At 43.8% G+C, this 26,955-nt stretch overlaps 2 protein-coding genes across 4 annotated transcripts in view; one reads left to right on the top strand and one right to left on the bottom strand.

Moving 5' to 3' along the window:
- The window catches only part of LOC106582688 (SRSF protein kinase 1), a 57,424-nt gene extending 43,376 nt beyond the window's left edge, over positions 1–14,048 (top strand). For 2 of the 3 annotated variants that reach the window (XM_014165988.2, XM_045705812.1), the window contains 8 exons: positions 5,860–5,885; positions 6,098–6,305; positions 6,658–7,032; positions 7,484–7,584; positions 8,034–8,141; positions 9,014–9,083; positions 9,277–9,369; positions 11,101–14,048. In XM_014165988.2, the coding sequence (XP_014021463.2) occupies positions 5,860–5,885; positions 6,098–6,305; positions 6,658–7,032; positions 7,484–7,584; positions 8,034–8,141; positions 9,014–9,083; positions 9,277–9,369; positions 11,101–11,285 (1,166 nt within the window). In that variant the 3' untranslated portion in view covers positions 11,286–14,048. The remainder of the gene's footprint in view (positions 1–5,859; positions 5,886–6,097; positions 6,306–6,657; positions 7,033–7,483; positions 7,585–8,033; positions 8,142–9,013; positions 9,084–9,276; positions 9,370–11,100) is intronic. The other variant, XM_014165989.2, reaches the window with a different exon arrangement.
- Positions 14,049–14,116: 68 nt separating this feature from the next.
- lhfpl5a (LHFPL tetraspan subfamily member 5a) lies at positions 14,117–26,749 on the bottom strand. Its single transcript, XM_014165991.2, has 4 exons — positions 26,423–26,749; positions 25,398–25,671; positions 23,328–23,576; positions 14,117–14,312 (listed from the first exon to the last, which is right to left on the bottom strand). Exons 1-4 carry the CDS (start codon positions 26,549–26,551, stop codon positions 14,302–14,304), a joined length of 663 nt encoding a protein of 220 aa, XP_014021466.1. The 5' UTR covers positions 26,552–26,749; the 3' UTR covers positions 14,117–14,301.
- Between the last annotated feature and the right edge of the window lie 206 nt (positions 26,750–26,955).

Raw genomic sequence — 26,955 nt, 5'->3', positions numbered from 1 at the left:
GGTAAATATCAACCCAGGACAAATTAGCTAGCAACAACAAGCTAGCTAAATGTTCATGAATGTTTCATGTGTTTTTCCACCCGTCCCCAAATGAATATAGTTGGTTCAGTTGGTTTAAGTATTTTAGCCTGCTTGTCATGAACGTGTCTGGTGGGGATAGACAAAATCAACACCTGCACGCAAACACGTGTAGAGGCTGTTTGGTCAGCATGTTAGGTTAGTGTTTGGTAAAAAGCAGAGGGATGGGCCTGGAGAAATGTAGACTCTCAAATTAATAGACAGCTATGGATTAAAGGACTGACTATCCATTATATCAAAATTATAATCATGTAAGTGTTTGTTTAAATTTACATGATTCTACTCCAATGTTTGTAAACGATCTTGCATTTTCAGTTCTGATGAAGTACGACAGTTGAACTAAGCGCATGAGGCTTTCATAAGTTATATTCTTCAACAATCAGTGGGTATACAGTTAATTCGGAAAATATTCAGACCCCTTCCATTACAGCCTTAAGTTATTAAGTTTATTTCCTCATCAATCTACACACAATACCCCATAATGACAAAGCAAAAACAGGTTTTTGGACATTTCTTTAATGTATTAAAAATAACTGATACCTTATTTACATAAGCATTCTGCAGCTGAAAAACATCCCCACAGTATGATGCTGCCACCACCATGCTTCACTGTAGGGATGGTACCAGGTTTCCTCCCGATGTGATGCTTGGCATTCAGGCCAAAGAGTTTGATCTTGGTTTTATCAGACCAGAGAATCTTCTTTCTCATGGTCTGAGCGTCTTTAAGTGCCTTTTGGCAAACTCCAAGCGGGCAGTCATGTGCCTTTTACTGAGGAGTGGCTTCAGAGATGGTTGTCCTTCTGGAACGTTCTCCCATCTCCACAGAGGAACTCTGGAGCGCTGTCAGAGTGACCATTGGGTTCTTGGTCACCTCTCTGATCAAGACCCTTCTCCCTCGTTTGCTCCTTTTGGCCTGTGCGGCCAGCTCTAGGAAGAGTCTTGGTGGTTCCAAATTTCTTCCATTTAAGAGTGATGGAGGCCACTGTGTTCTTGGGAACCTTCAATGTTGCAGACATTTTTTGGTGCCCTCCCCCAGATCTGTGACACAATCCTGTCTCGGAGCTCTATGGACAATTCCTTCAATCTCATGGCTTGGTTTTTGCTCTGACGTGCACTGTCAACTGGGGGACCTTTTTATATAGACAGCCTTACCAAATCATGTCCAATCAATTGAATTTACCACAGGTGGACTCCAAGTTGTAGAAACATCTCAAGGATGACCAATGGAGTTGGATGCACCTGAGCTCAATTTCTTATGTAAAGTACTTATGTACTTATGTAAATAAGGTATGTTTTTTTTATTTATAATACATTTGCAAAAATTCAAAAAACGTGTTTTCACTTTGTCATTATGGGGTATTGTGTGTAGATTGCTGTGGAGAAAAAAAACGATGTTTAATCTATTTTAGAATAAGGCTGTAATGTAACACAATGTGGAAAAAGTCAAGGAGTCTGATACCTTTCCGAATGCACTGTATATCGGGAGTTGTACCTGTTCACAAACGAGTCTGCCTTCTCCTTGGTTAGAATGGTCCCACTGGATCTTGTCTCCTCCCGTCTGCCTTCTAGTCTGAGTACCAGTCTCTTTAGCTAACATTCCACTCCTTGCCACTCCTTGTCATTGCAAAAGACTGGCCTTTCGGCAATCTCAACATTCAATATGCGCTGGATTTACAACGGAGTTGCTCATTAGTTGTTCAAATTGAAATTTTCCATGACATGTGGATCCTCAAAAATAACAACAAATGTGTAACAAAGTCAAAAACAAACATTAACACTATATACAAAAGTATCTGGACACCCCTTCAAATTAGTGGATTCGGCTATTTCAGCCACACCCATTGTTGGCAGGTGTATAATATCGAGCACACAGCCATGCGATCTCCATAGACAAACATTGGCATTAGAATGGCCTAACTGAATCAAATGAAATGTATTTATATAGCCCTTCGTACATCAGCTGATATCTCAAAGTGCTGTACAGAAACTGAAGAGCTCAGTGACTTTCAACCTGGGCTCAACCCCATCGAACACCTTTGGGATCAATTGGAACACCGACTGCGAGCCAGGCCTAATTGCCCAACATCAGTACCCGACCTCAGAAATGCTCTTGTGGCTGAATGGAAGGTCCCCGCAGGAATATTCCAATATCTAGTGGAAAGTGTCCCAGAAGATTGGAGGCTGTTATAGCAGCAAAGGTGGCACCAAATCAATATTAATGCCCGTGGGAGAGCACTAGTAAGACAGTGACTCAGCCCACGTAATAGGGTCAGAGGCAGAGAATCCTAGTAGAGAGGGGAGCCGGCCAGGCAGCGACAGCAATGGTGGTTCTTCACTCCAGTGCCTTGCTGTTCACCTTCGCACCCCTGGGCGATAGTAATGGCGCCAGAGGGGATGGCTGCCGTTTTATGGGCTCTTAACCAACCGTGCTATTTTGTTTTTGTTTGCATTTTTTGTAACTTATTTTGTACATAATGTTGCTGCTACTGTCTCTTAAGACCCGAAAACAGCTTCTGGAAATCAGAACAGCGATTACTCACCTTGAACGGGACGAATAATTTTTCTTTAATGAGTCGGACGAGAGGGATTTAGTCCAGACACCCGACGAGGCCCTCATCCCCGTCATTCGCAGGAGAAAGACGGAGATATCAAGGTGCCTTGTAAGGATCCGGCGACGAGTGGCTAATCTGCCTTTGCCATCGGTATTATTGGCCAACGTTTCATTGTTGGATAATAAAGTGGACGAACTACAAGCACGTATATCCTACCAACGGGACAATAAATACTGTAATATCTTATGTTTCACCGAGTTGTGGCTGAACGACGACATGAATAACATACAGCTGGCCCTCTGGTAAGACAAGGGGTGTCAGTCTATGTGTATCTGCAAACAACTGGTGCACGATATCTAAGGATGTCTCAAGGTTTTGCTCACCTGAGGTAGAGTATCTCATGACAAGCTGTAGACCACACTATCTATCAAGAGAGTTTATATTCTTCGTAGATGTCTATTTACCGCCACAAACCGATGCTGGCACTAAGACCACACTCAGTGAGCTGTATACGGCCATAAGCAAATAGGAAAACGCTCATCCAGAAGCAGCGCTCTTAGTGGCCGGAGACTTTAATGCAGGCAAACTTAAATCTGTTTTACCTAATTTCTACCTGCATGTTAAATGTGTGACCAGAGGGTAACAAACTCTAGACCACCTTTACTCCAGACACAGAGATGCGTACAAAGCTCTCCCTCGCCCTCCATTTGGCAAATTTGACTACAATTCTATCCTGATTCCTGCTTACAAACAAAAACTAAAGCGGGAAGCACCATTGACGTGGTCAGATGAAGCAGATGCTAAGCTACAGGACTGTTTTGCCTGCACAGACTGGAATATGTTCCGGGATTCTTCCGATGGCATTGAGGAGTACATCAAGTGCATCAATGACGTCGTCCCCACAGTGACTGTACGTACATACCCCAACCAGAAGCCATGGATTACATGCAACATCCGCACTGAGCTAAAGGGTAGAGCTGACACTTTCAAGGAGCGGGACTTTCGGACGCTTATAATACATCCTGCTATGCCCTCCAACGAACCATCAAACAGGCAAAGTGTCAATACAGGACTAAGATCGAATCGTAATACACCGGCTCCGACGCTTGTCGGATGTGGCAGGGCTTGCAAACCATTACAGACTACAAAGGGAAGCACAGCCGAGAGCTGCTCAGTGACTCGAGTCTACCAGACGAGCTAAATTACTTCTATGCTCGCTTCGAGGCTAGCAACACTGAAGCATGCATGAGAGCTTAAGCTGTTCCGGACGACTGTGTGATCACGCTCTCTGCAGCTGATGTGAGTAAGACCTTTAAACAGGTCAACATTCAGAATACATTCAGACGGTTTACCAGGACGTGTACTCCGAGCATGCGCTGACCAACTTCACTGACATTTTCAACCTTTCCCTGTCTGAGTCTGAATTACAAACATGTTTCAAGCAGACCACCATAGTCCCTGTGCCCAAGAACACTAAGGTAACCTGCCTGAATCACTACTGACCCGTAGCACTCACGTCTGTAGCCATGAAGTGCTTTGAAAGGCTGGTCGTGGCTCACATCAACACCATTATCCCAGAAACCCTAGACCCACCCAATTTGCATACCACCCCAACAGATCCACAGATGATGCCATCTCTATTGCACCCCACACTGCCCTTTCCCACCTGGATAAAAGGAACACTTATGTGAGAATGATATTCATTGACTACAGCTCAGCGTTCTACACCATAGTGCCCTCAAATCTCATCACTAAGCTAAGGACCCTGGGACTAAACACCTCCCTCTGCAACTGGATCCTGGACTTCCTGACGGACCACCCCCAGGTGGTAAGGGTAGGTAACAACACATCCAACACAGGGGCCCCTCGGGTGTGTGCTCAGTCCCCGCCTGTACTCCCTGTTCAGTCATGACTGCACGGCCAGGCACGACTCCAACAACATTTAGTATGCCGACGACACAACAGTGTTAGGCCTGTTCACCAACAACGATGAGACAGCCTATAGGGAGGAGGTCAGAGACCTGACCGTGTGGTGCCAGGATAACAACCTCTCCCTCAACGTGATCAAGACAAAGTAGATTATTGTGGACTACAGGAAAAGCAGGACCGAGCACTCCCCCGTTCTCTTCGACGGGGCTGTAGTGGGAGCTTCAAGTTCCTTGGCGTCCGCATCACCAACAAATGAACATGGTCCAAGCACACCAAGACAGTCGGGAAGAGGGCACGACAAAACCTATTCCCCCTCAGGAGGCTGAAAAGATTTAGCATGGGTCCTCAGATCCTCAAAAGGTTCTACAGCTGCACCATCGAGAGCATCCTGACTGGTTGCATCAATGCCTGGTATGGCAACTGCTTGGCCTCCAACCGCAAGGCACCACAGAGGGTAGTGTGTACGGCCCAGTACGTCACTGGCGCCAAGCTTCCTGTCATCCAGGACCTCTATACCAGGCGGTGTCAGAGGAAGGCCCTAGACTCCAGCCACCCTAGTCATAGACTGGTCTCTCTGCTACCGCATGGCAAGCGGTACCGGAGCTCCAAGTCTAGGTCCAAGAGGCTTCTAAACAGCTTCTACCCCCAAGCCATAAGATTCCTGAACCTCTAATCAAATGGCTACCCATTCTATTTGCATTGCCCCCCTATTTTATGCTGCTGCTGCTCTGTTATCTATGTATAGTCACCTTAATAATTCTACCTACATGTACATCTTACCTCGACTAACCGGTGCCCCCGCACATTGACTCTGTACTAGTACCCCCTGTATATAGGCTCGCACTTGTTATTTTACTGCTGCTCTTTAATTATTTGTTACTTTTATTTATTTTCTTTTTTTTTAACTGCTCTGTTGGTTAAGGGCTTGTAAGTAAGCATTTCACTGTAAAGTCTACACCTGTTGTATTCGGCGCATGTGGCAAATAAAATTTGATTTGTGCCAGACTACACTCAATTGTAGGACCTACTGAAGAGATGAGTCTTCAGTAAAGACCTAAAGGTTGAGCCAGAGTCTGCGTCTCACATGGATAGGCAGACCATTCCATAAAAATGTAGATCTATAAAGCCCTGCATACAGCTGTTTGCTTAGAAGTTCTAGGGATAATACCATAGACAGACACTGTGCTACTGCTACTGTATGCTAATTACTGAGGCAGATTTGACATAATCCTATGCTGGTTTAGTCATTATCTAGCTGAGGATATGACAGTCGAATGTTCTTTCTCTTCTCTCTGCCTAGTGAGCACAGCCCCTGCGCCCAAACCAGTAAGTCTCTGTTTTTATGCATTTATAAAAGCATGATGTCTTTTTTTGAATGTGGTTGCTGCTACCAGGTATTGTATGGGGAGTGGGTGGCTCTCTGTTCACACTTATCAATGGAAAAGCAGTTTTACAAATGGTATAGTAGTCTAAGCCTTGAACTCTCTTCCCTTCTTCACTCCTCTCTTCATCCCCCCTCTCCTTACCCCTCCCCTCAGACGGCGAAGATGTCAAAGAACAAGAAGAAGAAGATGAAGAAGAAACAGCGGAAGCAGGCAGAGATGTTAGAGAAGAGGATTCAGGAGATGGAGGGAGCGCCGGAGGGAGGCGAGGAGGAGGGCGAAGAGGAGACTGAAGGGGCCACCACAGACGCCCCCCCGCCCACCTCCGTCACGCTACAGGGCATCGCTAATGGTGTCACAGCAGGTCAACAAACACCATGGTTTTACAGAACACATTTAATCCAGATTAAAATGATCCTGTGTTAAATTACGGACCACCATTTAGATTTTGTTCCTTTTCACCTTTTAAAAGAAACGGAAAGGCAAAACACGTGTTTGGGGAGATCAATTGGAGGCGCAGAATCGCTAATCTTGATTTACATAATGGCATGCAAGGTGATTTGTAGATCAGTGATTCTGGCATCCCGGCTACCATGTAGTGGATTTAAAACAATATTTGGACCAAATGTCATTGGACCAGGGTTGCTGATCAGTAGTGTGTTGACATATGTTTATGTGACTGACTGTCCTATCATCACTTAACCTCTGTCCCCTAGACCCAGCTCCAGATAAAACGGAGGAGGAGAGCAGGATGGAGGTGAACTGCAATGGCCACGCCCTCTCGGAGAGCCATGAGGTACAGAGGACCAACGAAGAGGAGGACCGACAGAACTCCAACAAACTTGACGCCGTAGCCCCTGACAGCGCCAGTACCCAGGGACGGGACTCGCCGGCCGACGCAGTTTACCCAGAATGCAACGGCAGAGGGCCCGGCGACCCTGGAACACACGATAAAGAAGGGAGAGGAAAGGAGGGCGAGACTGAGGAGTGTAAACAACCAGAGGAGGATGAGGAGGAGAGAAAAGACGAGGAGATGGAGACGGATGTGGTGCCTGTAAGAGAGGATGAAGAGGAGGAGGGCGAGAGGAACGGTTAGTGGAGGGGGTAGAGGTGGCACTTTGCTGCGCACTTCATCAGGAGGGGAAACCTTATCGAATATTTGGATAGAATAAAGATCACGGAGTTCAGACATGTCTCTTTGAAATGTAGATTCAACTATCATTTCAGCTCTATTGCTCACATTTCTAGTTGCAATGTTCTGAACGGTTCACCTCACTGAAGACACTCGCGTTGATGGCGTAAGTGTTATTTGTAAATAGCTGTAATGTCTCTCTTTCTCTACTCTTTCTGAGGGCTCCTTATAATATCACCAACTCGGTACTTCTCTTTCAATCTTTTCCGTCTTCTTTCTCTTCCAGTTGACTCGGCAGAACTGACTTTTTCCGGATGGTGCAGCATCACACAACGCTCACATTTATAGATAAATATTGTTTTGTTCCTCTTCTTTTTCTCTCCACTTTCCACCCTCTTCTCTCTGTTTAGATAAAATAGCAGCAGGTAGTCTGTTGGTCAACCCTCTGGAACCTCTCAATGCAGACAAGATCCAGATCAAAATAGCTGACCTGGGGAATGCCTGCTGGGTGGTGAGTATAGTACAGCCATTTTTGAATTTTTGAAAATCTTATTTGGGCCCAAATCATCCTTCCTTGCTCGCTAGCTTGATCGTTAATCAGGACCGGATGTTGTGGAAGACCCACTTCTCATCCCGTCGACTCGAAATGACCAGATTATTAAATAAATATGACCAGATATGCGACAGCCAGCAAGGGTTTTACTACAGTCTGTTAGATATTGCTGCACTGTCGGGAACTAGAAGCACAAGCATTTCGCTACACTCGCAATAACCTCTGCTAACCATGTCTATGTGACCAATAAAATGTGATTTGACTTAAAGGCTTACACCAATACGAGTCATGTCAGATCAGTGATGCCTTCTCTTTCTCTCTCCATCTATCCCACTCTTTCTCCCTCTTTCTTTCTCTCTCGACCCCCCCCTCTATCCCTCTCTCTCCATCCCTCCTCTCCTCCTCAGCACAAGCACTTTACAGATGACATCCAAACTCGTCAGTACCGTTCTCTGGAGGTGCTGATGGGAGCCGGTTACGGGACGCCTGCTGATATCTGGAGCACTGCCGCAATGGTGGGTAGAGATAGGATAGAGGACACTCTCTCACACACACACACACCCCGACACACACTCCTCACGCTTGTCAGATCAACCCAAAACATGGCCTCGCCGGTCTGCCTCCGTGTTTCTGTCAGTAGGAACACGCAAGGAACGTCTCTGCACTTACCGACTACCACAGGTCTGGCTGTATGTTGACTTGGTCATGTAAAGAAAAATGTGGGTTACATCTCACAAGTACAACCACGTTTAATAAATAGTTTAGTTTCCCAAGGAGGTCCCCCAAGAATGTGAAACACCTTAGTCAATGTATAACTAGCCTCAGAAAATCTTGAACTAACTAGCCCAGCAGACAATGCTCTGATATGTATTTGTATTAAGCTGCGGGGCTTACTAGTCATCAGTCTATCCCCTGTCTGGTACAACTCTGCATTTCACACGTACAAACAAACGGGTGTGATCATTCTACAGTGGTCCCTGGAGCGTACGCTCAAACCCGGTGCGATTAGAACGCTTATTTGGAAGGTCTAGTTTCAATTGAGCTGCCCACGCTGTTTTTTTTTTCTCAAATTGAGATGGTTTGGGATGAGTTAGACCGCAGCGTGAAGGAAAGGCAGCCAACAAGTGCTCAGCATATGTGCCAAGAGTGTGCAAAGCTGTCATCAAGGCAAAGGGTGGCTACTTTCAAGAATCTCAAATATAAAATATATTTTGATTTAACCCTTTTTTTTTGGTTACAACATGATTCCATATGTGTTATTTCATAGTTTTGATGTCTTCACTATTATTGTACAATGTAGAAAATAGTTATAATAAAGAAAAACCCTTGAATGATTAGTTGTGTCCAAACGTTTGTCTGGTACTGTAAATGTGACTGTCCCTTCTAGGCTTTTGAGCTGGCTACGGGAGACTACCTGTTTGAGCCTCACTCTGGGGAAGACTACTCTAGAGATGAAGGTATGTTCCCCTCCCTGTAAGGCACAAGATTGTGCCTTTTTTATAGTATCTCAAATATGTTAGACCTCAAGACACACTCACTCACATCCTATTGTGTAGATCCTGCTGCTGTGTCTGTGAGGATTCTGCAGACCTTCATCACAAATGAGATTGGCACCGTCTAATTTGTTTGTCGTCTTCCTCTCTTGCGTAGACCACATAGCGTTGATCATTGAGTTGTTGGGTAAAGTTCCTAAGAAGCTGATCCTGGCCGGAAAATACTCCAAGGAGTTCTTCACCAAGAAAGGTAAACAAACACCACACTAGAGTGGTATACTACAAACCAGGATCAATAAGTTAGCCAGCAAACTTTTTATTTTTTATTTTTTAGAAGGGTATACTTGAAATGGGAATGGTCAAATGAACTCAACAAACAAAAACATATCAGCGTTTAGCTTTGTTAATAAATGACAAAATCAACAGTTATTTCTGGTTGTTTATCAAAGTTAGCTGGCTAACGCATTGATTCTGCTTTGTAGTTTATCCCTCTGCTGTGTGTGTGTTTTCATAGTTATCATAGTTTTCGTGTGCGTGTCATAGCAGGTTTAACCTTTTCACGCGTACCAACAAACAACTGTGATCATTCTACAGTGGTCCCTGCAGCGTACGCTCAAACCCGGTGCGATTAGAAAGCTCATTTAGAACGTCCAGTTGCTATTGACACAACAGTCAGCATTGTAAGCTAGCCACGCTGTTTTCTCACCAACATTTTGCACAAACAAAGTCCTTGCGAAATGAAGTTCCCGGATGTGAAGTTTTATTTTTGGATGCAATGTTCAGACATTCACAGAAGTAGAGACATCATAACACAATCATCCAAATCGGAAAATGTAGGCTACATTAGTCCTAGCGCTAACTAACGTAATACAAGCGGTTATATTTAGATAACTCTCGGCTGTCAGAAAACACTATGAATTAGCTAATAGCAATTACTATTTATATGTCATCACGGGTGAGCTGATCATTGATCTACATATTTGAGTAAAACACTTTCTAGAAATCGAATGTAATCCGAAGATGGGTAGTTTGTGCTCGCCGCAATGTTTTGTTTTTTTTCACCCAAAGAGACAAGATGAGTTTGGTCCGTTTGCAGTAGGCATGTTGAAGGGGGTGTGTTGTCAACGACCATTCACTTCCGGAATTTTACCTTTCACCTCATTATAACATCTTTGGTCTGACAGGTGTTAACGTGACACCCAGAATGCATTGTATAATGTCAACAAACATGGCGCCACACATAGCTGGCAAATAGTTTAGCATTAGCTCATTAAAATCAGTACAACCTTCCAAAAAGTATTTTACACACGTCATAGGTGTCCATTACAATATATGCAATAATCGGAATGCATTATTTGTCACCAGTACTTGAAAACGCAAGTAAAACTGTAAATACATTGTTTCATACATACATGCCACACTAGAAATGCCAACACGCTATACAGAAAAAAAGGCAAGTACTTTGATGGGAACGCACACATATCCAAAGTCTGAATGTGCCAATTCGTGCAAGACTGCACAAATATCTGCATACTGATCTGCGGAAACATTGGAAGTGCTTGGGCTCTCCTCGAAGAGAGAAGTTTGTCCGGCTCAGTAAAGCCTCAAACATAAATTGTCTGCAATGCTGAAATGGGCTATGTGAATTAATGAGGCGGAACACACCTACATTCAGACTGTTAGAAAATCATTTGAAATTGGCAAGTTGAAACATAGCCTATAGATATTTAGCAGGCAGCACGCGTTAACTGTCTTGTTGCGCAACAATCACATTTTGGAAAAGTGAGTGCATTCTGACATTACGTGCATAAAACAACTCACGCTGGGGGTGACCGTTGGAGATTTTTGTTACTCACGTGTGAAAAGGTTAAAGTTGAGCCTTGTCTAAAAGTGTGGGTGTTTTTTTGTTTTTTTTCACATGTAAACTAAACTGTCTTGGGAATGTGTGTGTAGTTAACTTTCTCCCTCCCTCCCTCCCTAGGTGACCTGAGGCACATTACCAAGCTGAAACCGTGGGGTCTGTTGGAGGTGCTGGTGGAGAAGTATGAGTGGTCTAAAGAGGAGGCAGCTACCTTTGCTAGCTTCCTTTTCCCAATGTTGGACCTGGTACCAGAGAAGAGAGCTACGGCTGCAGAGTGCCTCCGACACGCATGGATCGCCCCCTAGAGGAGCCACAGCACTACTACAGACAACAAGCAGCTCATACAGTACACACATGCATACATACATGAACATATGTACATATACACACACAAACATACATATGTACTCGCAAGCATTCACACACACACATATAAATACACACTAAGAGGAAGCCGTTGCCAGCACCATGCCTGCGTTGCCTCCCTAGTGGCTCAACACACGCACAAACCACACTAGACTGGCTACTGAAGCCCTACTGGTGGCCTTCATAGAAAACACTGGTTCCAGATAAATAAACACAAGGAAGCCCGATCCAGCAGCACTAGATCTATTTATGTCTCTCTCTTTTACTTTGTTTCTTTTTGGTACTGACTGGATATGACTTGAGTATCTGATCTCTTTTTCTTTATTTACTCATGTTTTTCTCTGTGCCAATGATGACGCCTCTAACAAGTTTCATTCAGAGTTTCTCTTTTGTTTTTGTTTCTTTGTTTGGCAGATGTGCAGAGTTAAGATCAAACCTCAGACTTCCAGTGGACAATTTCAAGACCAATCCAATCATATCTACAAAACACCCACTGTACCACTATACTAGCACATCCGAATGGTTGTTATTTTATATACAGTATTGATAGAGGTTAGTTTGAGTCTTTTCCTTCAATAACAAAGCATATTTACAATGTGTGTAGGATTGTGGGGAAGAGTAGCTACCTAGAAAGTAATGAAAAGATTCTAAGGATTCTCCATGGAAGTATTCCTGAACTGACGGAATGCAATGGAACTTGTTCTGTGTCATCATCCCTGTCCTATCCTTCCTTGTCTCATTCCAAGCGGCAGTTTTGGAATGGCACTTACCACAGTGTGGAGATAGTACCATCATACTCTGTCCCGCGTTTCATTTATTACCTTCTGTTACCTGCATTGATCCACAGACCATGACTAGACCAATGCTACTGAATAACCATGTTTCAAACTAGCCAGCAGATTCCGACCTTACCATTACGCTTGTTTACACTAAGCTGCACTGGGGTCGGAATGCAATCACGGTTAGATTTAGACACCGCGGAGCCGGCGCGCCGTCTAAAACGTTCCTCAATGCAGCGATGGGATGTGCCACTGTACTCCAAATTGTACTTCAATTCAAACTGCCCTTTTCCTTCCTCATCCGAGCTAGCAGTAGGCACAGCAGCCATTATGGAATGGCACGTTGCGTTGAACAACAAAGAGGCTGATTGGCTGACACTGCCATTCCAAAATGGTGGCGGTGGCTACTGCTCGCTAGCATGAGGATGAAAAGGCATTTTTCTAGTAAAACTAGCAGTATTTCAATCTTGTTGTATCAGTTTGGATATAGGTAAACTTTTCAGTACAGTGTTACATCCAAGGATGTGTATATAAAACCTGGATTGCTGATGCTATGTATTGGCCAATGAGTGGCTTTGAAGCAACCGGTCGACCATATTGGCACTCCCTAGAAGAGGCAGTCCTTCATAGGAATTAATGGATTTCCACAGTATTTCAATTAAATTAAAGGACAAAATGACCTGTATTTAAATATTTTTGTAGTGGGGACAGTAACAATTTAAAAGTATGCATTAAGGTGTCTAGCAGAATAAACTTGGTAAAAGCAGACGTCAATGTAGACATTAATAAAGGCATTTTTATAGCTTCCAAAATATTTTTTACAATGGTGAGGGAAGGCTAAGATGATGACACGGTGGCTTCAAAACAGTGCCCCCTGTAAGTCATCTAGTGTGTGTGTGTATATATAAATCATTGGGAACATCCCATCCCTGCATTGAGAAGTTTTCCAGCCCATATCTCGCTGCGGCTCTGTTGTCTTAATCTAACCATGGTTGTGTTCCGATCCCGGTGCAGCTCAGTGTAAACAAGCGTAACAGGGTCAGAATCTGCTGGCTAGTTTCATACCTCTCCTGTGGTGTTTAAGGTTCTAGATAAGGTTTGCCTCTGAGAAAAGAATGCTCTTTTTTTTGCTAGATGGTGTGATACAAGATCGTGAGAATTTTCCCGTTTCAGAAAAATGATCAGAATCAGAATAATTCTGTATTTGATTCCAGAACAGATTTAGAAAAAAAGGGCGTTGGAACAGGGTGCCATTTTAGGCGCACACCATATCTGAACCCCTATCTTGTACATATCTGTACCAAAGAGTTGGCCTTGTCTCTCTGAACTTCTGTTTGGAGCTTCTGTTTGAACTGTGTATATTATGAAGGAGGGGAAGCTCTGCCTGTGTCCCAAATGGCACCCTATTATGTATTTAGTGCCCTATTTATGACTAGAGCCCATTTAGGCTCTGGTCAAAAGTAATGCACTATATAGGGAATAGGGTGCCTTTTGGAATACACACTCTGCTAAGGTGCAAATGTTTGAATGAGTCGTTATGAGATCGATTGATGCCTTGAGATGCATTTGCTAGTTTTTTTGCTGCGTTTTTAAAGCTTATTTTCATACTGACATTGCCCCCCTTGCAGGGTACGACTGTTTTAAATGCATCAAAGAGAGAGAAATGTATAATCGTGGATTGTAATAAAGAATGATGCCGCTGTTATAATGCTTTGAAAGGGTGCCCTCCCCGATCCCATTGGTTGCTCTTTTTCTACAAGCCCCTCTCCTCCCTCCTTCGTTCTCAATGCGCTCTTTCCCTGACCTCTCCTTGCCTTTCATCCTCATCTGCCTCCCCCTCTCCTGACCTCCCTCTCTGCATTTGATTGTCCACTGCTAAACTAAGCATTTTCTGTAGTTGAATAAACATTTAGATTTTGAAAATGGCTGACTTGTACTTGTTGGGAGGCTGTGCAGTATATTCTATACTCCAGTAAAGCAAGGTCAGGGTATATTCATATGGAACATTTATTATCACTTATTATCAGCGTTCATGTATTATTGTAAAGTGATGCACTAAAGTGGAGTTGATATTGCCTTTTAACTAGCTGGGCTTTATTTCCACAACACCACCACCTCACAGGTCCTTCTGTCGTGTTGTATGAAGTACGTCTGTCTTCTGTGGTTGATAATGAGCTCAGGCTTCCTCTGAAACAGAGAGAGAAAGAGGTAAGACTCTTGTTGTACTATTGGAGCATTATTTTCCAACAGATGGCGCCACTCCTACTTATCCAAACTAAATGGATGCCCTTCAACCGATCGCTGCCCGCACCCGCCCGCCTGTCTAGCATCACTACTCTGGCTGGTTCTGACTTAGAATATGTGGACAACTACAAATACCTAGGTGTCTGGCTAGACTGTAAACTCACCTTCCAGACTCACATTAAGCATCTCCAATCCAAAATTATATCTAGAATCGGCTTCCTATTTCACAACAAAGCCTCCTTCACTCATGCCGCCAAACATACCCTCGTAAAACTGACTATCCTACCAATCCTTGACTTTGGCGATGTCATTTACAAAATAGCCTCCAACATTCTACTCAGCAAATTTGAGGTAGTCTATCACAGTGCCATCTGTTTTGTCACCAAATCCCCATATACTACCCATCACTGCAACCTGTGTGCTCTCATTGGCTGGCCCTCACTTCATTTGTTGTCAAACCCACTGGCTCCAGGTCATCTATAAGTCTTTACTAGGTAAAGCCCCGCCTTATCTCAGCTCACAGTTCACCATCGCAACACCCACCCGTAGCACGCGCTCCAGCAGGTATATTTCACTGGTCATCCCCAAAGCCAACTCCTCCTTTGGCCGCCTTTCCTTCCAGTTCTCTGCTGCCAATGACTGGAACGAATTGCAAAAATCACTGAAGCTGGAGACTCGTATCTCCCTCACTAGCTTTAAGCACCAGCTGTCAGAGCAGCTTACCGATCATTGCACTTGTACACAGCCCATCTGTAAATAGCCCACCCAACTACCTCATCCCCATAATGTTATTTATTTTTTTGCTCCTTTGCACACCAGTATCTCTACTTGCACATGCATCTTCTACACATCACTCCAGTGTTTAATAGCTAAATTGTAATTATTTTGCCACTATTGCCTATTTATTGCCTTACCTCACTAATCTTACTATATTTGCACACACTACATATATTTTTATATTGTGTTATTGACTGTATGTTTGTTTATCCCATGTGTAGCTCTGTTGTTTGTGTCGCACTGCTTTGCTTTATCTTGGCCAGGTCGCAGTTGTAAATGAGAACTTGTTCTCAACTGGCCTACTTGGTTAAATAAAAAAAATACCTCAACTGACAGACGGTGCAGGCGGAATCTTCACACTATCTGATGTAAGACAATGGCCTTTTCTCATTTGGATAGAAGTCTGTCCTCCACCCTCTCTCCTCCATGACCCGGATACCAATAAGTGGTCGAGGAGTGTGTTGAGTCATTAGCAGGCAAATGGAAGATGGTCCTACCCTCTAGCCTCCTTTTGGCAAGGAAGCACTAGTGATTCCTATCTGAGTCCTTCGCGGAAGAGTTCTGAAATCTGCCATACCCCCATTGAATCAGCTATTGTTTTCTTAAAGGAGAAAAGCATGCAAACATTTAAATGATATGCTACTTATGCTTATCTATAAAATGTAGTGCTGAGCGATTAACCATCATTTGTTTTTAAACTGCTAATTGAGGACTTTGGATTATTCATTTAATTTGGGTTTATTCTGGGAGCACATTGCACAGTTTCTTTAACACATGCTAAGTTAGGTTACTATGGGGCAGACATGGAGAGGGAGAGAAGAGACTGAAGAATGTAGGATCGAGAGGTATAGAGGGCAGTTGCTACGCAAGGTAATGTACACAGACAGTGCATTCAGAAAGTATTCAGACCGCTTGACTTTTTCCACATTTATTTTTACATTACAGCCTTTTTCAACAATGGATTAAGTATTTCCCCCCCCTCAATCTACACACAATACCCCATAATGATCTTGGGAGAAGGGCCTTGGTCAGGAAGGTGACCAAGAACCCAATGGTCACTCTGACAGCTCCAGAGTAACTCTCTGAAAATGGGAGAACCTTCCAGAAGGACAACCATCTCTGCAGCACTCCACCAATAAAGACCTTTATGGTAGAGTGGCCAGACGGAAGCCATTCCTCAGTAAAAGGCACATGACAGCCCGCTTGGAGTTTGCCAAATGGCACCTACATGACTGACCATGATGAAACGAAGATTGAACTCTTAGGCCTGAATGCCAAGCGTCACATCTGGAGGAAACCTGGCACCATCCCTACGGTGAAGCATGGTGGTGGCAGCATGGTGTGGGGATAGCTGTGCAGAGACGCTCCCCATCCAACCTGACAGAGCTTGAGAGGATCTGCAGAGAAGAATGGGAGAAACTCCCCAAATACAGGTGTGCCAAGCTTGTAGCGTCATACCCAAGAATACTCAAGGCTGTAATCGCTCCCAAAGGTGTTTCAACAGCATACTGAGTAAAGGGTCTGAATACTTATGTAAATGTGATATTTTATTTTGTATACATTTGCAAACATTTCTAAAAACCTGTTTTTGCTCTGTCATTATGGGGTATTGTGTGTAGATTGAGGGATTCGGCCATTTCAGCCACATCCATTGCTGACAGGCGTATACAGCCATGCAATCTCCATAGACGAACATTAGCAGTAGAATGGCCTTACTGAAGAGCTCAGGGACTTTCAACGTGGCACTATCCTAGGATGCCACCTTTCCAAAAAGTCAGTTTGTAAAATGTCTGCCGTGCTGGAGCTGCCCCAGTCAACTGTTATTGTGAAGTAGAAACATCTAGGAGCAACAACGGCTCAGCTGTGAAGTGGTAGGCCACAGAACGGGACCGCTGAAGCGAGTAGCGTATAAAAATGAATTGTCTTCGGTTGTGACGGTCACTAACTTGTTCTAAACTGCCTGTGGAAGCAACTGTCAGCACAAGAACTGTTTGTCGGGAGGATAATGAAATGGGATTCTGTGCTTCCAACTTTGTGGCAAAAGTTTAGGGAAGGCCCTTTCCTTTTTCAACATGACAATGCCCCATGCACAAAGCGAGATCCATACAGAAATGGTTTGTCAAGATCGGTGTGGAAGAAATTGACTGGCCTGCACAGAGCCCTGACCTCAACCCCATCAAACACCTTTGGGATGATTTGGAACGCCGACTGCGAGCCAGGCCTAATCACCCAACATCAGTGCCCAACCTCACGAATGCTCGAGGCTGAATGGAAGCAAGTCCACGCAGCACTGTTTCAACATCTAGTGGAAAGCCTTCCCAGAAGAGTAGACACTGTTTCACAGCAAAGGGGGGACCAACCCCATATTAATGCCCATGATTTTGGAATGATGTGTTTGACGAGCAGGTGTCCACATACTTTTGGTCATGTAGTGTATCTCTACCAGTATGCCTTATTTACTTTGAAGAACTACTAAAATAGTTATTTAGGCAGCAGCTCTAGAGATGAGAGGATGACATGGAATGAAATAATAGTAATCAAACAAAATGTAATATGCACAACTGAAATATTTTACTGAAGTGATAAGCAGTAATGGGCAGTCACTACCATCATGGGACTTGTATTAATTGTTTTATTCTGTGTTACAGCATTCAGCCCACATAATAATGCATAGTGTATTTGAAGATGCACTATGCAGAAATCGTTCCGTCATTTCCTGGTTGATAAAATTCTAATATTTCATTTTGCAACAAAACCAGCAAGTATAGTGTAGAGAATCATTGTACTATCTAAACCGCTGTGAAATATATTTTCCATAACCAAACGTATTGTATTTTCAGCTGTTTGAAGTTGGTGTACAAAACCGAAAGTAAAATACACAAAAATGGAACTTAAGAACGGGAATTCTAGAAATAGTGCACATAGACCAGATCTACAGCTTTTTAGACTTGCTTTCAATGAGAACAACAGATCTATAAAAGTTACATACTCCAGGTTTAATGTTTAAGAAAGAAAATAATCAAACCACAATAACATCAAACATATTGCTCAGTACCAGGCACATGCACAGAGAGGGCTCCACCTGTGCAGAGCACATGCCCCTTTACCCTTCCAGTCTCCTTTACGGTGGTGGCCCTAAAAATATATTTTTTATGAATGTTTTGTAGTTCTGAACCCACTTCCCCGCAAGTGATTAAATTCTCCTCTATGCTTCAGAACCATAAAGTTGTATGTCTTGATTGTTAATCAATGACTGTCACGTCCTGACCAGTATATAAGGGGTTATTGGTTATTGTAGTTTGGTCAGGACGTGGCAGGGGGTATTTGTTTGATGTGGTTCAGGGTTTAATGGGATATGTATTTATGTAAGAGGGGTGTTTTGATTTATGTGTTCCGGGGTTTTTGGGTAATGTTCTTGTTTAGTATTTCTATGGTTTTCTATGTTGTGTATTTCTTTGTGTTGGCCTGGTATGGCTCTCAATCAGGAACAGCTGTACATCGTTGTTGCTGATTGAGAGTCATACTTAGGTAGCCCTGTTTCACCTGTCGTGTGTGTGTGTGTGTGTGTGTGTGTGTGTGTGTGTGTGTGTGTGTGTGTGTGTGTGTGTGTGTGTGTGTGTGTGTGTGTGTGTGTGTGTGTGTGTGTGTGTGTGTGTGTGTGTGTGTGTGTGGCCTGCAATCCTGTTCGTGCGATCATTTTGTTTAATTTTGTGTTCAATAAAAGTCACTATGAGCACTTGACCCACTGCGCCTTGGTCCACTTTGTTGGCGTGCAAAGGCGGCCATGCATATCCAGATTAGTGACCAGAAAGAACTCGTTTCATTTCATCCAGTTTTGCCTGGCAAAAACTAAGTAGGCCTACATTTATCATCCATATTAAATACAGTTTAGCAATCTACTACCGGCTCATCTTTGCCCAAACCATAATAGGCTACCTGGCAATTTGATTGATCATTTTCATATTTCAAATCGGCCTAGTTTCAGTGGCCACTAGCTATGTCTTAAGCAGCTGTAACATCGCACTGCCTTCAATATTATGGGGTGAAGATGTAATATTCTGGCCAATTTATTACGATATTTGTGAGGAAGAACAGGGCTACACTGCAGGCAGGCTGCCCTCCAAAGTGATGGTGCATTGCAGACAGAACACGCTTTCCATCCGATCTGGCAACTGCCTCTACAAGTAGGCCGTATGATTTTGCTTAATCTGGACTCCAGTGAAGTGACGTGATACACAGTTTATTAGGTACATCCATCTAGTACCAGGTAGGACCCCCTTTGCCTCCAGAACAGCCTGAATTATTCAAAAAAATGTAGAACTAAGAACAGATATAGCCCTTGGTTCACCCCAGACTTGACTGCCCTTGACCAGCACAAAAACTGTGGCGTTCTGCATTGGCATCGAATAGCCCCCACGACATGCAACTTTTCAGGGAAGTCAGGAACCAATATACTCAGTCAGTTAGGAAAGCTAAGGCTAGCTTTTTCAAACAGAAATTTGCATCCTGTAGCACTAATTCCAAAAAGTTTTGGGACACTAAAGTCCATGGAGAATAAGAGCACCTCCTCCCAGTTGCCCACTGCACTGAGGATAGGAAACGCTGTCACCACCGATAAATCTACAATAATCGATCATTTCAATAAGCATTTTTCCACGGCTGGCCATGCTTTCCACCTGGCTACCCCTACCCCGGCCAACATTTCAGCACTCTCTGCAGCAGAATATATATATATATGGACGAGCAATATCACAGCAGCATAGACTAAGATACAGTAGAATATAATACAGTATATACATATGAGATGAGTAATGCAAGATATGTAAACATTATTAAAGTGACTAGTGTGCCATTTATTTAAGTGGCCAATGATTTCAAGTCTGTATGTAGGCAGCAGTCTCTGTGTTAGTGATGGCTGTTTAACAGTCTGATGGCCTTGAGATAGAAGCTGTTTTTCAGTCTCTCTGTCCCAGCTTTGATGCACCTGTACTGACCTCGCCTTCTGGATGGTAGTGGGATGAACAGGCAGTGGCTCGGGTGTTTGTTGTCCTTGATGATCTTTTTGGCCTTCGGGTGACATCGGATGCTGTAGGTGTCCAGGAGGGCAGGTAGTTTGCCCCCGGTGATGCATTGTGTAGACCGCACCACCCTCTGGAAAGCCCTGCGGATGTGGGCGGTATGCAGTTGCCATACCAGGCGGTGATACAGCCCGACAGGATGCTCTCAATTGTGCATCTGTAAAAGTTTGTGAGGGTTTTAGGTGTCAAGCCAAATCTCTTCAGCCTCCTGAGGTTGAAGAGGCGCTGTTGCGCTTTCTTCACCACAGTGTCTGTGTGGGTAGACCATTTCATTTTGTCAGTGATGTGTACGTCGAGGAACTTGAAGCTTTCCACCTTCTCCACTGCGGTCCCGTGGAGTGGGGGGGTGCTCCCTTTGCTGTTTCCTGAAGTCCACGATCCTCTGTTTTGTTGACGTTGAGTGAGTGGTTATATTCCTGGCACCACACTCCCAGTGCTACGGGGCAATAGTAATTTTGTTCAGTTACCTTTGCTTTCTTGGGTACAGGAACAATGGTGGCCAACTTGAAGCATGTGGGGACAGCTGACTGGGATAGGGAGATATTGAATATGCCAGCTGGTCTGCGCATGTTCTGAGGACACGACGTGGCTGGTTTTCCTTTTGTAGTCCAGTCACACACAGGGTTGTGAACAGTTTGAAGTTGCATGCGTTGCGACCTTTTGCCACCTAGGAAATTTGTGTGACCGGTCCTTCTCAAATAGTACACCATAGACATAATTTACACGCACACAGAGAAGTCAGCTCAGACAGATCCAGCTCAGAGCCATCAGCAGCATATTTTAATTTAGAATGGAAAATGTATGTTTATTCAGCTAATGTTAGTGCGTCGAATCGTAATCCAACCAATCCAAATTTTGCGAGGCTTGCTGCATCGCCAAAGAGGGAGGTAAAAATAAGCTCACTAAACTTCTAATTGGTCAAAACCATTTGATTTTGAGATGGGTGAAATCCAAGGGTGTGCTATATATTCATTGGCTATGTCATAGCTCATTTGTAAATTATAAATATTCATACATTTCTGGCGCAAACAGTTAATCTGCAAAAATGATAAGTTAATTAGTGGGTGAGAACCAAAGTGTACACTACCTCCAAAGCTACACTACCTCCCCTTAATCTGGTAGTGGGGTGGTAGATGCCTAGTCTCCCTTATGGCTCAGATCAGGTGCCTACATAGTAGACATACATCATTTGCACACGCACACACCTCACAGTACATAATTTACGCACACACACACACCTTACAGTACATCATTTATGCACACACACTTTACAGTACATAATTTACGCACACACACCCTACAGTACATCATTTACACACACACACACACACCCTACAGTACATCATTTACACACACACACACACACACACTACAGTACATCATTTACACACACACACGCACACACACACCCTACAGTACATCATTTACACATACACGCACACACACCTTACAGTACATCATTTACACACAAGTCAGATCCAGCTCATGATCTCCATCAGCACCAGATTTTAATTTAGAATGGAAAATAAATGTGTTTATGCAACAAAAATCGTACCAACTCATTTCAAACTAAAACGTATCGCCCTGTATCGTATCGGAGCCCATGTATCTGGATACGTATCAAATGGTCTTGAAAGGCAGAAAATGCACATCCCTAGGAGTGGTACATGTGGTTATTACACACTAGTTAGTGGTATACAGTTGTTATTACATACTGGTATAAGGGGTTATTTAAGTCACACTGAGACCAATGTCTCTTTCACAGATGAGCCCTGTATACACATCAATATTCACATCGATACACAAAAAGAAAAACACAATCATAGGTCCTCAATCAGCCTTCTGAAATTCCCTAGAGGCACAAATTCATCCATTTTTAGACAGCCTTGGAGATCATTCCACAACTAAGGTGCAAAAAAACTAAAATCAGATATACCTAACTCGGTAGAGATGGAAGGGATCTCCAGAGTTAGCCATCCCTTAGACCAGGTCTGTTATCTCGGAAGTCTAAGTTAACAACGAAGTAAGGTACGGCTGAAGTTTATGCAGGGGGGCTTAACAAAAAAAACGAGCCTTCAAAGTGGGCCAGTCTACTTTCTGATACAGAATACAGTGATGCGTACTGAACCTGTTGCCTATAATAAAGTGTAGTGCGCTATTATAAACAGCGTCCAATGGCTTCAATACAGCGACCGCTTCACTCATATCGACAATATCGCCATAGTCTAACTGGTATGGATGTCGACTGAATAATTAGCTTTCGGCTATTTAATGAAAGGTATTACCTATTCCTATAAAAGATCCCCAGATATTTCGAAGTAAAGTATTACAAAATGGTGACATTTGAATGTACTTATTATGTTGCGCTGAAGAAAGGAAGTGACTAAGAGTTTCATAATATTCCTTAGAGACTGAGGAGGAAAGTTGTGGTAAAGTGGGTTGGGATGTTTGAAACTTCCTAATGAGATCTTTAAAGGGCAGCGATGAACCTTAAAAGTAATTGCTGTATTACATTGTGGCTAAACACTGTGTTGGTTTACACTAGTCTTCCTCTGCATTTCTACACGGTTCATGCAAGACCTGTAAAGTGGTGTCACAACACCAGTTATTGAAGATCTACACAAGTTCTCTGCTCTCCCAATGAATTCCTCTCACTGACTGTCTATAGTGTTTTGAGAGGTTGCTTTGCCTAAATGCATTTTTAATAATGGTGCGTTCTGAAGCCGTCTCAGTTTCTCATTGTGCCCTCTGTGATATGATATAAACTCTCTGGGTGACCTGATTCCAGCACTAATGATTTGGACGAGGACAAGGACAACAGTCAGAGACTAAGGTTTGAGGAACATTCTTTGGAGGAACGCCTTGTTTTGGAGGAACACTCTGCTCACACACATTAACACCAGTGCTAGAAATGATGTTATAGACTTAATCTCTTCTCTCTCTCTTTTGTCTCTTCTGATTTCCAGTTTTTTTTTTAATAGGACGTCGAGATGGAAGAGTTGAGGTAACATTTTATAATTCTATAATTCAACTTTTCCATGTACCTCCATCCCACTCCCCTACCTCTCACCCCTTTCCTCTTCTTCCCCTTCTCCCTCCATACCTTTGTCTTTTTCTTTCCCGTCCACCTGAAAGTTGTCAGGCAGTAGTTGGTCCTGTCTGTTTCCCAGGGAGAAGGCTAGGAAGGAGAGGATGAGGGAGTCCATGATGCTGATGATAGCCAGGATGTAGGCCCAGCGCACCGTGCAGTTACCCAGGGTGTACTTATCTGTTCTCTGTCCACACATCCTCTTCACCTCCTCACTGTCCCAGCCGTCAGGGTAGATCATACAGCCTATCACCATGCAAGTGGCTAGGAAGGGGGGGGGGGAGAGAGAAAGTGATGGACCAGTTAAAAAGCGAATTGTAGTACAGGTGACTCTGGAGGGTGCAGGAGCAAGACAGATGGACAGACCAACAATCAGTTAGGTAGATGAACAGACAGACCGATGGACAAGACCAAGACCCACACAGCAATGAAAGCTACGGCAGTAGTTGCTTGGCAACTCCAGTCTGATGAGTTAGATAAACTTCATCCATAATTCACCCCTAAGCTCAGCCATCTCGCCTCACCTCGGCACGCGAAGCTACATGTGATGGGATCACATTACCTGTCCTGAAACATTACACACTCACTTTCTAACCTGGCAAATACAAACTCACTTTCTATTCTCTGAGCGTTTACTCGCTCCCTTTTAAATGCAGACTCCGCTACCTAAGTTACATTTGGCAACCGTTTGCCTTGCTCTCTTAAAACTCGACTCATGGTCCTGGAGAGTTTATGAGTATGTTTTGTTCTAGCCCAGCATTAACTTATTTAATTAGTTGAATCAATGTGCCAGTGTTGGGCTAGAACCAAAGCCTGCACCACATAGCTTTCCAGGACCAAAGTTGGTGACCACTCTGGATTTCCTCTGCCCTCTACGTAGCTGTCCTTGGTGCTGAAATATTCAGTTGAACTAATTTTGTTCATTTCCCGGGAGGTGTTCACTCTGATGTTGCAGCCTGCTTTACAGAAGCAGATCAAAGACAGAGTGAAGTTATTTTCACCACAAGCACAAATAGACTGACTGCGTTGCCATGGGGAAAAGCCTCAGTGTCGCATTACTCACATGCACAGGTGTGGGATTGGTGGAGGAGGAAGAAGAAAAGGAAGAGAAGGACTAGTAAGTGGAACAATACCACTAATCACTCTCAATACTTAGCCTACAAAAAAGTAACAGCACCGAACACACACTATCCTAATCATACACAGTAACAAATTGCTGGAAATGTACAGAATTTTTTTTATCGACTGTATTTCTATATTACAGTACTGTAAAGAGCAAAGCATTAAGGGGGATCAATGGCATTCTTCTACACTGATGTAAAATTACAGCAATTGCTGTATTTTTACAATACAATATTACAGTAAAGTACTGTATAAGCTGTTTTGCTGTATATTTACAGCGGTACACTGTGAATAATGGTGTGTTGTGGGGAAATGTTGTGGACGGCGAAATAATCTCTGGCTCCTTAACATTGAGGCGTGCCTTGTGAGAGGCTATATTTGTTGCAACCATTAATGAAAATGCTGTACCCCACAGAATACAGTACTATACTGTATTTTATTTTTCTAAAAACCTTTTCCCATAAATGTATACGAATCCCATGTAATTACAGTAAAATATTACAATTACAGTAGCAAGAGCATCTGCTAAATTACAAAAATGTAAAAATGCAAAGCACACTGCTGGGTATTATAATGATCTCCGCCCTCAAACGTCTTCAATTGTAGGCTAGTGAAATACAGAATAGGTATTGAAATACCTAGATCAAATACATGTAACAAACACTGCCCATCGTTGGCACTAGATGCCTGCACTGTAAATCAAACTGTTTATTAACCCCTGTGCTTCCAGTAATGCCCTATACATTCTAGAAATACAGCATGTTGCTATAGTCAGGTGTTCCAGTAATATGCTATACATTTGTGTTTCAGTAAAGGTCCTATAAATCTACCGTAATTTACTGGCTTTTGTGCTACCAGTAATTTATTGTAAATGTACAGTAACCTACTGACTACTGTGCTGCCAGTAATTTACTGTACAAATGAAAGGAAAAGTTTTAGTGTATAGCTTCTTCTTCTACTCACAGGAGGCCAGCTGCATCCATGCGCATATCTTGTAGACGCTGCCGGCATTACAGAAGAAGAAGAGGCTGAAGCAAACAATGCTGCCCACCACCAGCAGCATGGAGATACCAACGAAGAACATGGCTGTCTTGAAGGCCCCGGACGGGATGGAGCCGAAGTCCAGTGCGCTCCCTTTGCAGATGAGTTCGCCGGTGAGCGCGTTCCCGATACAGTAGTGGAACAGGCCAAAGTAGCCCGCCTGCGGGGTGTTGACGCTGTCACCGATCCAGTAGGGCTGGACAAGAGGGACATCAAGAACAAGAAATATGCACACAAGGGTTTTGGTTACTTACAGCATCATCTGGGGCTGTGTACAAAATCATTTACAAAAAGAACACCAGAGGATGACACAGGAAAATGTTAAAAACACTTATGGTGGCCTCCCGAGTGGTGCAGCGGTCTAAGGCACTGCATCGCAGTGCTAGAGGCATCACTACAGATCCGGGTTCGAGACCGGGCTGTGTCGCAGCCCGCCGTTACCGGGAGACCAATGAGGCGGCGCACAATTGGACCAGCGTCGTCCGGGTTAGAGTAGAGTTTGGCCTGGCCGGGATGTTATTGTCCCATCGAGCTCTAGCGACTCCTGTGGCGGACCGGCCGCATGCACGCTGACAAGGTCGCCAGTTGGACGGTGTTTCCTCCGACACATTGGTGCTTCTGGGTTAAGCAAGCAGTGTGTCAAAAAGCAGTGCGGCTTGTCAGGGTTGTGTTTCGGAGGACGCATGGCTCACACCCGAGTCCGTACGAGAGTTGCAGCGATGGGACAAGACTGTAACTACCAATTGGATATCACGAAAACCTAACCTTAACCTTTATTCTAAACCTACCCCTAATCTTAGCAAGCAGTTGCTTAACAGATTTCGCTGATTGCATAACCATCTGTATGTGTCTATCCAAATACTTCTTTCCAATGTGGTCCTCGGGATATATCACACAGCAATGTTAATCTACAAATAGTTTATGAAAATAAATAACTGTCTACTGACCTGTATGAACACCACCATCACCAAGATGGCGAAGCAGATGGTAAAGATGGTCCACAGGACACCCACGGCGCGCGCGTTACGCACGTAGTTGGTGTGGTAGATCTTAGCTGCTTCCTGCGCGGGGAGCATGGCGACGGTTGGAGAAACTATTTCTAGATGATTACTTTTTTGATGGTTTCCAAGTCAAGAGAGGGGAAAAAAGGAAAAAAAAATGTTTAGTTCCTTCTTTCTACACTCGCTCACTTAGACGTCCGTAGTTATAGAGGTATGTATCCACTCTGCCTCGTCTGTCCGGATGAACACTGCTGCTCGGAAATTCAAAACCATGGACAGCTCCCGGTGCTGAAGGCGTCACTTACTGACATACAGTATCTCTCTCTCTCACACACACACACACACTGAATGTATCAACCAACACGGACCCCACACGGAACAGATAGATGAGTGGACAGTTGTGCTGGGCACCCAGTCAGAATACCACCTGTTGAAGTAGTTGGTTCATAAATGAGGCATGCAGTGCAAGGTAGGCCTTG

This window comes from Salmo salar, chromosome ssa22, assembly GCF_905237065.1.
Source record: "Salmo salar chromosome ssa22, Ssal_v3.1, whole genome shotgun sequence".
Taxonomy (NCBI): Eukaryota; Metazoa; Chordata; class Actinopteri; order Salmoniformes; family Salmonidae; genus Salmo; species Salmo salar.
The sequence above is the reverse complement of the archived record's forward strand: the minus strand, read 5'-3'. Positions and strand labels throughout refer to the sequence as shown.